General features: G+C 38.3%; 1 protein-coding gene and 1 long non-coding RNA gene across 3 annotated transcripts in view; one reads left to right on the top strand and one right to left on the bottom strand.

The window, feature by feature from the left end:
* The window catches only part of TTL (tubulin tyrosine ligase), a 53,241-nt gene that overhangs the window by 21,468 nt on the left and 18,766 nt on the right, over positions 1 to 13,007 (bottom strand). For both annotated transcript variants that reach the window (XM_004388856.2, XM_023742812.1), the window contains 2 exons: positions 7,895 to 8,030; positions 6,681 to 6,950 (listed from right to left, as the gene is read on the bottom strand). In XM_004388856.2, the coding sequence (XP_004388913.1) occupies positions 6,681 to 6,950; positions 7,895 to 8,030 (406 nt within the window). The remainder of the gene's footprint in view (positions 1 to 6,680; positions 6,951 to 7,894; positions 8,031 to 13,007) is intronic.
* LOC111822855 (uncharacterized) overlaps positions 1 to 13,007 on the top strand; it is an 82,469-nt gene that overhangs the window by 57,500 nt on the left and 11,962 nt on the right. The window lies entirely within an intron of this gene.

Below are 13,007 nucleotides of genomic sequence, written 5' to 3'. Positions count from 1 at the left end.
TCATTAGCAGAATGGAGATGACAGAGGAAAGAATCAGTGAACTTGAAGACAGAAATTATTTAATATACAGATTGAAAAAATGAGCAGAAACTCACAGATCTGTGGGACAATTGCAAAAGGTCTAACATTTGTGTCACTGGAATCCCAGAAAGGGGAAAAAAATGGTACAGAAAAAGTATTTGAAGAGAAGATGACTGAAAATTACCCAATTTGGTAAAGGATGTAAATTTATAGATTCAAGAAGCTCAGCAAACCCCAAACAGAATAAACTCAAAGAAAACCACTCCAAGATACATAATAACCAAACTGCTAAAAAAGCAAACATAAAGAAAAAATCTTGAAAGCAGGTAGAGAAAAACAAATAGCACATTAATTATAGGGGAACAACAATGAAAATGATTGCAGATTTCTCATCAGAAACCCTGGAGGCCCAAAGACAGTGGAAAAACATCTTTAAACTGCCAAAAGAAAAGAATTGTGAACCCAGAATTCTAAATCAAGTGAAAAACATCCTTCAGGAATAAGGTGAAATTCTTAGATGACAGAAAACTAAGAGGATTTATCTCCAGCAGACCTGCTCTAAAAGAAACGCTAAAGGCAGTTCTGCCTGGAGGGTAAATGATGCTAGATAGAAACCTGGAATTTCAAGACTCAAGGAAGAGCAACAGAAATGGTAAATATAAAAGACTATTTTTCTTGTATATTTAAAGCAGGTTTCTTATAGACAGTATATAGTTGGATCTTAAATTTTTTTTTTAAATTCAGCCTGACAATCTCTGTCATACATATAAAAATACACAAGACTTTTGACAGGAAAAATTATAAAATTATGTAGTGGAAATGTCAAAGGATGTAAGTATATATAACAACTATAACACAGAAAAGAGAGGGCTACAGGAACTGTATGATTGTATGGTTTCCACATTTTATTGAAGCAGTAAATTATTAACTCTAGAAAGACTGTAAAATAGTAGGTATGTATATTTTAATCCCTAGAGCAGCCACTAAAAGAAATAATACAAAGAGACATAGCCAAATACTGAACAGATAAACTGAAATGGAGCTCTAACAAATATTTAAATAAGAAGGCAGGAAAGGGAGAAAGAAGACCAAAAAACAAAAAAGGAGGAGACAACACATAATAAACTGACAGATGTAAGTTCAACCATATCAATAATTACATTAAATGTAAATGGTATTAACACACTAATTAAAAGACAAAGGTCTGCATATTGCATTAAAAAACAAAACCAAAGCGGCCTATACACTGTCTACCAGAAACCCATTTTAAATATAGTGAACACAATACCATAAAAGTAAAAGGATAGAAAGAGGCATACTATGCAAACACTAATCAAAAGAAAGCTGCAATGGTTATATTAATATCAGACAAAGCAGACTTCAAAATAAGGAATTTTATCACAAATAAAGACAGACGTTAGTTACATAATGATAAAGGTCAACTACCCAAGATGTTGTTGTTGTTGTCCTTCCAAAATACGTTAGACAAAGTCTCGCCATCCTTCCTTCTAAGGAGCATTCTGGCTATACTTCTTCCAAGACAGATTTGTTCGTTCTTCTGGCAGTCTATGGTATATTCAATATTCAATATTCTTTGCCAACACCATAATTCAAAGGCATCAATTCTTCTTCCGTCTTCCTTATTCGTTGTCCAGCTTTTGCATGCATATGAGGAGACTGAAAATACCATGGTTTGGGTCAGGCACACCTTAGTCCTTAAAGTGACATCTTTGCTTTTTAACATTGTAAAGAGGTCTTTTGCAGTAATTTTGCCCAATGTAATGTATCGTTTGATTTCTTGACTCCTGCTTCCATGGACGTTGACTGTGGATCCAAGTAAAATGAAATCCTTAACAACTTCAATCTTTTCTCCATTTATCATGATGTTGCTTGTTGGTTCAGTTGTGAAGATTTTTGTTTTCTTTATGTTGAGGTGTAATCCATACTGAAGGCTTCATCAGTAAGTGCTTCAAGTCCTCTTTACTTTCAGCAAGCAAGGTTGTGTCATCTGCATATCACAGGTCGTTGATGAGTCTTCCTCCAATCCTGATGCCATATTCTTCTTCATACTGTCCACCTTCTTGGATTATATGGTCAGCATACAGACTGAATAAGTATGGTGAAAGGATACAACACTGATGCACACGTTTCCTGATTTTAAACCATGCAGTATCCCTTGTTCTCTTCAAACAAATGTCTCTTGGTCTATGTACAGGTTCCTCATGAGCACAATTAAATGTTCTGAAATTCCCATTCTTCACAATGTGTCTTAGTCATCTAGTGCTGCTCTAACAGTGGACGGCTTTAACAAAAGAAATTTATTCTCTCACAGTCTAGTAGGCTACAAGTCCAAATTCAGGGCGTCAGCTCCAGGGGAAGGCTTTCTCTCTCTGTTGGCTCTGAAGGAAGGTCCTTGTGATGCATCAGTCTTCCCTTGGTCTGGGAGCTTCTCGGCACAGGAATCTCAGGTCCAAAGGATGTGCTCTGCTCCCGGCACTGCTTTCTTGGTGGTATGAGGTTCTCAACTCTCTGCTTGCTTCCCTTTCATCTCTTGGGAGATAAAAGGTGGTACAGGCCACACCCTATGGAAACTCCTTTACACTGGATCAGGGATGTGACCTGAGTAAGGGTGGTGTTACAATCCCACCCTAATCCTCTTTAACATAAAATTACAATCACAAAATGGAGAACAACCACACAAAACCAGAAATCATGGCCCAGCCAAACTGAAACACACATTTTTTGGGGGATATAATTTAATCTGTGACACAATGTTATCCATAATTTGTTATGAGCCACACAGTTGAATGCCTTTGCATAGTCAATAAACATACAACCACATAGTTCATGTAGCCCTCTCTCTTCTATGTTATTGTTGTTATATATACTTACATCCTTTGACATTTCCACTACATAATTTTATAATTTTTCCTGTCAAAAGTCTTGTGTATTTTTATATGTATGACAGAGACAGGTAAACATGTTTCTGGTGTTCTCTGCTTTCAGCCATGATCCGTCTGACATCAGCAATGATAGATATCCCTTGTTCCACATCCTCTTCTGAATGCAGCTTGAATTTCTGGCAGTTTCCTGTCAATGTACTGCTTTAAATGCTTTTGAATTATCTTCAGTAAAATTTTACTTATATGTGATATTAATGATATTGTTCTATAATTTCTGCATTCTGTTGAATCACCTTTCTTTGGAATAGGCACAAATACAGATCTCTTCCAGTCAGTTGGCCAGGTAACTGTCTTCCAAATTTCTGGGCATAGATGAGTGAGCACTCCCATCATTGCATCCATTTGCTGAGACATGTCAATTGGTATTCATTCCATCAATTCCTGCAGCCTTGTTTTTCACCAGTCCTTCAGTTCAGCTTGGACTTCTTCCTTCAGAACCACTGGTTCTTGATCATATGCTGTCTCCTGAAATGGCTGAACGTCAACCAATTCTTTTTGGTAGAGTGATTCTGTGTATTCCTTCCATCTTCTTTTGATGCTTCCTGCATCGTTCAATATCTTCCTTATAGAATCCTTCAGTATTGCAGCTTGAGGCTTGAACTTTTTCTTCAGTTCTATCAGCTTGAGAAATGCCAAACGTGTTCTTCCCTTTTGGTTTTCTAACTCCAGGTCTTTGCACATTTTGTTATAATACTTTGTCTTCTTGAGCTGCCCTTTGAAATCTTCTGTTCAGCCCTCTTCATCATTTCTTCCTTTCATTTTAGCTATTCTACGTTCAACAGCAAGCTCCAGAGTCTCTTCTGACATCTATTTTGGTCATTTCTTTCTTTCTTTTCAATGACTTCTTGCTTTCTTCATGTATGATGTCCTTGATGTCATTCCGCAACTCGTCTGCTCTTCGGTCATTAGTTTTCAATGAGTCAAATCTATTCTTGAGATGGTCTCTAAATTCAGGTGGGATATACTTACGGTCGTACTTTGGCTTTCATGGATTTGTTCTAATTTTCTTCAGCTTCAACTTGAACTTGCACAAGAGCAACTGATGGTCTGTTCCACAGTTAGCCCCTGGCATTGTTCTGACTGATGATATTGAGCTTTTCCATCATCTTTTTCCACAGATGTAGTTGATTTGATTCCTCTGTATTGCATCCTGCGAGGTCCATGTGTATAGTCACTGTTTATCTTGTTGAAAAAATGTATTTGCAATGGAGAAGTCATTGGTCTTGCAAAATTCCATCATGTGATCTCCAGCATCATTTCTATCACCAAGGCCATTGTCTTAGTCATCTAGCGCTGCTATAATAGAAATACAACAAGTGGATGGCTTTAACAAAGAGAAATTTATTTTCTCACAGTCTAGTAGGCTAGAAGTTCAAATTCAGGGTGTCAGCTCCAGGGGAGGTCTTTCTCTCTCTGTCGGCTCTGAAGGAAGGTCCTTGCCATCAATCTTCCCCTGGACTAGGAGCTTCTCCACGCAGGAACCCCAGGTTCAAAGGACACGCTCTGCTCCCAGCACTGCTTTCTTGGTGGTATGCGGTCCCCTACTCTCTGCTCGCTTCCCTTTCCTTTTATGTCTTGTAAGATAAAAGGTTGTGCAGGCCACACCCCAGGGAAACCCCCTTTACACTGGATCAGGGGTGTGATCTGAGCAAGGGTGTTACATCCCACCCTAATTCTCTTCAACATAATCCAATCTTGCCTCATTAACCACAGGCAGAGATTAGGATTTACAATATATAGGAAAATTATATCAATCAAAAAATGGAGGAAAACCACACAATACTGGGAATCATGGCCTAATCAAGTTGACACATATTTTTGGAGGACACAATTTAATCCATGATAGCCATATTTTCCAACCACCACTCCCTCTTCTTTGTTTCCAACTTTCCCATTCCAATCACCAGTTAATTATCAATGCATCCTGATTGAATGTTTGATCAATTTCAGACTACAGAAGTTGATAAAAACTTTCAATTTCTTCATCTTTTGCCTTAGTAGTTGGTGCGTAAATTTGAATAATAGTTGTATTAACTGGTCTTCCTTGTAGGCATATGGATGTTGTACTTCAGGATAGATCTTGAAATGTTCCTTTTGACAGTGAATGTGACATCATTCCTCTTCAATTTGTCATTCCCGGCATAGTGGACCATATGATTGTCTGATTCAAAACGGCCAATATCAGTCCATTTCAGCTCACTAATGCCTAGGATAATGATGTTTATGCGCTCTTCATTTCTGATGATTTCCAATTTTTCTACAGTCATACTTTGTACACTCCATGTTCCTATTATTAATGGATGTCTGCACAGTTGTTTCTTCTCATTTTGAGTCCTGCCACATCAGCAAACAAAGTCCCAAAAGCTTGACTCCATCCATGTCATTAAGGTTGACTCTACTTTGAGGAGGCAGCTCTTCCCCAGTTGTATTTTAAGTGCATTCCAATCTAACGGGTCATCTTCCGGCACTATATCAGACAATATTCTGCTGCTATTCATAAAGTTTTCACTGGCTAATTTTTTTCAGAAGTAGACTGCCAGGTCCTTCTTCCTTGTCTGTCTTAGTCTGGAAGCTCACATGAAACCTGTCCACCACGGGTGACCCTGCTAGAACTTGAAATACCAGTGGCATAACTTCCAGCATCACAGCAACACGCAAGACACCATAGTACAACAAACTGACATACATAACAATCCTAAATACATATGCAATTAGCAATACAGCTTCAAAATATATGAAGTAAATACTGATAAAACAGAAAGGAGAAACAGACAAATCCATAATTCTACCTGAAGACTTCAATACTTCTGTCTCAGTAACAGAAAGAACAAGTAGAACAGAAAATCAGCAAGAATACAGAAGACTTGAGCACTATCAACCACTTTAACTTAACTGACATTTACAGAACACTCCACCCAACAGAAGCAAAATATACATTCTTTTCATTGTACTTGGAACATTCAATAAGATAGACCTCATATGCTGGGCCATGTAACAAACCTTTACAAATTTTAAAGAAATGAAACCACACATAGTATACCCTCTGGCTATAATGGAATTAAAGTAGAAATCAATAACAGAAAGATATCTGGAAAATCTCCAAATATTTGGAAACTAAACAAGAAATTTCTAAACACCACTTAAGTCAAAGATAAAGTCATGAGGGAAAGTAGAAAATATTTCAATAAAATGAAAATGAAACATCAAAATCAGTAAGATGCAGCTAATGCAGTGCTTAGAGGGAAACTGACAGCATTAAATGATCATATTAAAAAAAAGAAATATCTCTTATCAGTAATCTAATGTTTCACCTTAAAAAAACTAGAAAAAGAGAAAATTAAACCCTGAAAAAGTAGAAGGAAATAATAAAGTGCATAAATCATAAAAATTGAAAGCAAAAACAGTAGTGAAAATTAATAAAACTAAAAGCTGATGTTTTGAAAAGATTAATAAAATTGATAAACCTATAGCCAATCTGTCCAAGTAAAACAGTGAGAAGACACAATTCACCAATATCAGGAGTTAAAAAAATAACACCATTATAGATCTTCCAGTTAAAAGGCTAATCAGGGAATATTATAAATAATTTTTGCTCATAAATCTGCCAACTTAAATTGACCAATTCTTGAAAGGCACAAACTCCTAAAGCTACTTCAAGAAGAAACAGATAACCTAAAAAAGATGCAATTAAGTTACCTTATTATATGTTTGATTTGTAGTAAGATACCACTTTCCAGGGTAATGTTCAAAGCACTTGTTAGGTACTGATTAAACTCCTCAAAGAACATTTCATTTCCTTCTTCATACTTTCCATAGTTCTTTGAGTACTCCTTTTGAATGCAGTGATTGGTCAAATGGCAGGTTTTGTCTTGGAAATTATCAACATGATATGGTTCTGAAGCAGTCCGAAGCACACCCTCTTTATAGAGGTAGATATTATACTGATGATCTACCAAGACCCAGCTCCTGCAATTCAACAAAAAACACTGTTTTACTCAAGTCATCCAAAGTTTCTCCATATTATCTATATCAATCCCTACAACCTGAATTTTTTTCTGGGGGTGGGGGGAGTGGGGGAAAGAGGTAAATTCTAAAATGATATGAGGCAAACCATAACAGTTAACCAAGACAGTGGGTCATCACTACAATGAGGAAAACGAAACATTGCCTCATAAATGACAAGGAGACTTAGATCCAGTCAAAAGACATAATATTTTGAATATATTTGGATGGACTGATTTTTAAGGTTAACCTATGAGGTCTACGTTTGCAATGTTTGCTCTTTTAATAATCTTAAGAGGAAGATACTCAAAGTGCCTCATTCTAGAGCTAGTATGACACGACTGATATTAAGGATGCAGCAAGTCATGATGAAGGCATCAAGGAGACAGACAGTCCTTGAGGAAATGACAGCAAGGTCAAGGCAAGCTCGGGAAAGCACCGCACAATCTCGTCCATTGTCAAGTCCTTTGCTCAGAAAGTTAAAATCCAAATATCTAACTCCAAATGTGGTGATGTGTTCATGAAATCCATAAAAAATGGGGCACAAATAATGAAATGAGGACACATTATTTGGCAGAGTCACATGATCTGTTGTATCTGAATTATGTGTTCTATGTACATCTCTCATCTTCTCCCACAAGCAAGCCCAGACATTTATACCCTCTGTGGAACCACAAGTCATTTTAGTGAAAGACAATATAAAAAAAGAAAGTCTATAATCTAATATTTTCTAGAAAAAAAAAATACTGAATGAAAAAAAATCAGGTACGGAAGCTCACTTTCATTCAGCTGTGCTTCATTTTGGTAACATACTAAACACAGTCAAATACTTCATTCCACTCTTCACCATATACCATATCACCCTTTCAGATTCATAAAAACGAGAACTGAAGATACTGATACATTACCGAATGTCAAACTTGCGATGACCTGGCTCAAGAAGCAGAGGGTGCTCAAGGTATTTCTGGATTACATGCACCTGGCCCTGGTTATCTATGAAATCCAGAAGCTCTGTAGCCTCCGACGAGATAAGGATGCCTTCACCTAATAGAGCAAAATCAGAACAGAAACTAGTCCAGTTCATCCCAAGAGGAAAAGCTCTCTACAAAGTCTGGAAGGAAATACAGCAGAAAACACCACAGGATGTTACTATTGACCTGCTCACTCTTTTCTTTCTCCCTCCTTCCCCCTATTCAATCTCTCACATTCTCCTCTTCCTCCACAAGAGCACCCAGGGTTATCCAACTAACTCTTCACATAGGATTGCACATGAAACTCCACTTTTACAGATATTCAAAGTGTCTAAGTGCCCTAAATAATATGCTACTCTACAATTGGTTATTGTGAGGTTACTTTCACAATAAAGAATGTACACTGCCTAATGACCAACAAACCTACTTCTAAGACTATATTTTATAGAAATATCATGAAGGCTAGGGCATAAAGACAAATGTACTATTCCCTGCAGAATTGTAACAGAAAAAACTAGATAGATTCTAAGTGTCTATCAATATTAAATAAATGATACAATTTTTAAAATAGCTTTATTGAAATACAATTTCAATGGCTGATTTTTCAGAATAGTTCACCAGGCTTTCTTCCAAGGCACTTCTGAGTGTACCTGAACTTATGACCTTTCAGTCAGCAGCCAAGTGCATTAACCATTCCACCACCCAGGGACTAAACTCATTCATTTAAATTGTACAGTTAGATTTTAGTATAGTCAAGACTTGTACAGCCATGACCACAATCTAATTTTAGAACATTTTATCACCTCCTCCAAAAACCCCATACCCATTAGTCGTCACACCCTATTCCTTCCTCTCCCCATCCCCTGGCAACCACTTACCTACTTTCTATGTCTACAGATTTGCCTATTCTGGGTATTTCATATAAATGAAATTATACAGTATGTGGGCTTTTATACAGCTTCTTTCACTTAGTGTAATGTTTTCAAAGTTCATCCATGTTGTAGTATGCATCAGTACCTTATTCCCTTTTGTGGTTGACTAATACTCCACTGTATGGTTATCCATTCATCAGTTGATGGACATTTGGGTGGTTGGCACTTTTTGTCTACTATGAATAATGCTTCTATGAAGATTTGCATGCATGTTTTCATGTGGACATGTTTCCAATTCTCTTGGGTATATACCTAGGAGTGGAATTGCTGGGTCATATAATAACTATTTTTAACTTTTTGAGGAACTGTCAAAATTGTTTTGCAAAGTGGCTCTACCACGTTACATTGCCACCAGCAATGGATCAGGGTTCCAATTTCTTCATATCCTCATTGTAAAATGGTGGCGGTAGTAGTGTCGTCAGAACCTGTCTAAGTTCAGGGGGATAAAGACCAGAATCAGCCCAAAGCTGATTTCCATGAGGTGAAAGTCAGACATACCTCCACCCTTCAACTTTTTTTTTTTTTTTTAACAATTCTGACACCAGCTGTCCTCCCCATAGCACTCTGTACTTCTCTTCTGGGTTCAATAATCCATTGCAATGGCCACATAGAACTCACAGACCATACTTAAAATTAAGTGGTTTATTAAGGAAGTAACAGGGTACAACTCAGGATCAGGATCAGGATCAGGAAGCATGTAGACAAAATCTCCCTTCTTCAGTGCAGGACAGCTCTCGGCCATGCAGGCCTCCTCTCAGCACCCTGAGGACAGGCTCCTCTTGGCCCTGCCATCTGTTACCACCAACTCTGCCACAGGGTCCCTTCCAGGCCTGTCACTGTCTTCACTGTTACAGTCCTTGACCCATGTTACAGCTCTTTTGGGAGGTTCCTTGCCTCCTTTCTCTGTTTCTTCTCTCTTGCCTTTTCTCCTTTCTGCTTCTTCCTGTTTGAAAAATCTCTTTGGGGTTGGTTGCAAATATACACAATTCCTTGTCAGCGTTAAGGGAGGGCCACAAACTGACCAATCCCCTCTGGGGAGGCCACAGATGCTTCATCTGCAGAGTTGGCAGGAGGCCACAGAAGCTTCATCTGCAGAGTTGGCTACAGATACTTCATTTGCATAGTCTACTGACCACCTCCTGCAAGGTGCAGCCTGCCCTGTGATTGGTATGCACCTTCCAAGCTGTTTTTCCAAAGAACCAAGACAACAGGCCACATAAAAGAACCCATTTCACCACGCTCATAAACACGTGTCATTGTCTGTCTTCTTAATTATAGCATCCTAGTGAGCATGCAGGAGTCCTTGGGTGGTGCAAATAGTTTGGCGCTCAGCTAGTAACCAAAAGGTTGGCAGTTTAAATTCACCTAGAGGTGCTTCAGAAGAAAGTCCTGGTGACCTACTTCTGAAAGATCACAGCCACTGAAAACTGTCTGCAGCACGTGGGGTTGTTATGAGTTGGAACGGACTGGACGGTAACTGGTTTGTTTTTAGTGAGCATGGACTGGTATCATATTGCGGTTTTGATTCACATTTCCCTAATGACTAATGATGCTGAACATCTTTTCACGTGCTTGTTGGTCATTTATATATCTTCTCTGAAGAAACATCTATTCAGATCCTTTGCCCATTTCTTAATTATTTAACTTCTTTTATTAAGTTTAAGAGTTCTTTAAATAGTCTGGATACAGGTCCAGATATGATTTACAAATATTTTCTACCCTTCTGAACAGTTGCTTTAATGCAAGGCTCCCTCGTGTTGCCCTTTTAAAGCCATACCTCTCTCCCTCCCCACTGCTACCCCCTTGACTTCTGGCAACCACTAACCTGTTCACCATTTCTAGAATTCTGTCATTTGTAAATCAAATCACACAGTAATCTTTTTGGATTAGCGTTTTTTTACTCAGCATAATTCCCTGGAGATTCATCCAAGTTACTGTATGTATAAATAGTTTGTTCCTTTTTATTGTTGAGTAGTGTTCCATGGTCATCAATTCACCACAGTTTGGTTAATCATTTACCCATTTGTCTTAGGCTCGGTTCTCTAGAGAAGCAAACCAGTAAAGCGTATAAATATATATATACAGAGAGAGAGACAGAAAGAGGGAGAGATTTATATCAAGGAAATGGCTTAGATGGTTGTAGAGGCTGGAATGTCCCAAGTCCATGGGTCAGGAGAGAGGCTTCTCCTGATTCACATAGCTGCAGGGGCTGGTGAACCCAAGATCAGCAGGCCGGAGAGCAGGGCTGTTGCTCACAGGCCATGAAGATCGACGAATCCCAAGATCGGCAGCCAAGACCACAGGTAAGCTGTTGGCTGAAGTCCCAAGAACTGGAGGTCAGATGAACAGAAGCCAGTTGCAGGATCCAGAACAAGCAAAAGCTCCGGCAAGGAGAGCAGGAAGGACTAGGTGACAGAGGGCGGAGAGATGAAGGCTGAGGGGGCAGGCCCCACCCCCACCCGTACTACTCACAGAAGATCCCATTGTGGGGGTGATCACGTATCAGATCTCAACAGGGAAATGATCACAACATTACATGGCTGTCAAAACACTGAGAATCATGGCCTGGCCAAGTTGACACACAATCTTAACCATCACACCACTGAAGGACACTTGGGTTGTTTCTAGTTTTGCGATATCATGAAAAAGCTGCGTGAACAACAGTGTGTAAGTTTTTGTGTAGACATAAGTTATCACTTCTCTGGAACAAATGCCCATGAGTGCAATTGTTGGGTTGACTGATAGTTACAGGTTTAGTTCTATAAGACATGCCAGAGTGGCTGTACTATACAACATTCCCACCAGTAATGACGAGTGATCCAGTTTCTCCTCATCCTTGCTAGCATTTGCTGTTGTTGCTATTTTTTATTTTAGTCATTTTAATAGCAATGTAGTGATAGCTCATCGGGATTTTAATTTGCATTTCTCTAATGGTTAATGATATTAAAAATCTTTTCATGTGCTTATTTTCCATCTTTATAGCCTCTTTGGTGTAATATATTTTCATGTCTTTTGCCCATTTTCTAATTGAACTGCTTGATTTTTTTGCTGTTGAGTTTTGAGAGTTATTTAAATATCCTAGATATGAGTCTTCTGTCAGATTTGTGGTTTTCAAGTATTTCCTCCTAACCTACAGCCTGTCTTTTCATCGTCTTAAAAGGATCTTTTACAGATCAAGCATTTTTAATTTTGGTGAGGTCCAATTTATCAGTTTTTACTTTTATGGATCATACTTTTGCTGTCAAGTTTAAGAACTCTTTCCCTAGCCCCAGATCCAAAGATTTTCTCCTATTATTTTTCTTAATTTTATCTCTTACATTTAAGTCTGTGATCCATTTTGAGTTAATTTTTACATAGGTATGAGGTTTAAGCTGAAGTTCCTTTTTTGCCTATGGATATCCATTTGCTCCAGCACCAATTTGTTGAAAAGTCTATCTATCCCTCCTCTATGGAATTCTCTTTGCACCACTGCCAAAAAATTAGATGGCCATATATGTGTGGGTCTATTTCTTAGTCTTCTATTCTGTGCCATGATTTATGTTTCTATCCTTTCACCAATACCACAGTGTATTGGTTACTGTAGCTACGGAGTACATCTTAATTATCAGATGGTGTCCTCAGGGGTGCAAATAGCTAACTTACTCAGATGCTAACTGAAAGGTTGGAGGTTCGAGTCCACTCACAGGTACCTCAGAAAAAAGGCCTGCAGACCTACTTCTAAAAAATCATCCACTAAAAACTCTATGAAACACAGTTCTCCTCTGACACACATGGGGTTGCCATGAATCAGAATTGATTCAATGGCAACTGGGTTTTAATATTAGGTAGAGTGGTTTCTTCCACTTTATTCACTTTTTTTCCTCCCCTCAAGATTCTTTAAGCTATTCTAGGGCCTATGCCTCTCCAAATGAATTTTAGAAGCAGTTTATCTACGTCTACAAAAACTACAAAAAAAGGACAGAGAGAATGGTCGCACAACTTGAAGAACGTAATCAACGTTACTGAACTATATATGTAGAATTGTTGAGACGGTGTATGTTTTGTTACGTGTGTTATCACCACAATAAAAAAACCCCACCAATTTCCTCCTAATGCCCTGAAACTACCTCTATCACCCA

Source organism: Trichechus manatus, unplaced genomic scaffold, assembly GCF_000243295.1.
Source record: "Trichechus manatus latirostris isolate Lorelei unplaced genomic scaffold, TriManLat1.0 scaffold00219, whole genome shotgun sequence".
NCBI lineage: Eukaryota > Metazoa > Chordata > Mammalia > Sirenia > Trichechidae > Trichechus > Trichechus manatus.
The sequence above is the reverse complement of the archived record's forward strand: the minus strand, read 5'-3'. Positions and strand labels throughout refer to the sequence as shown.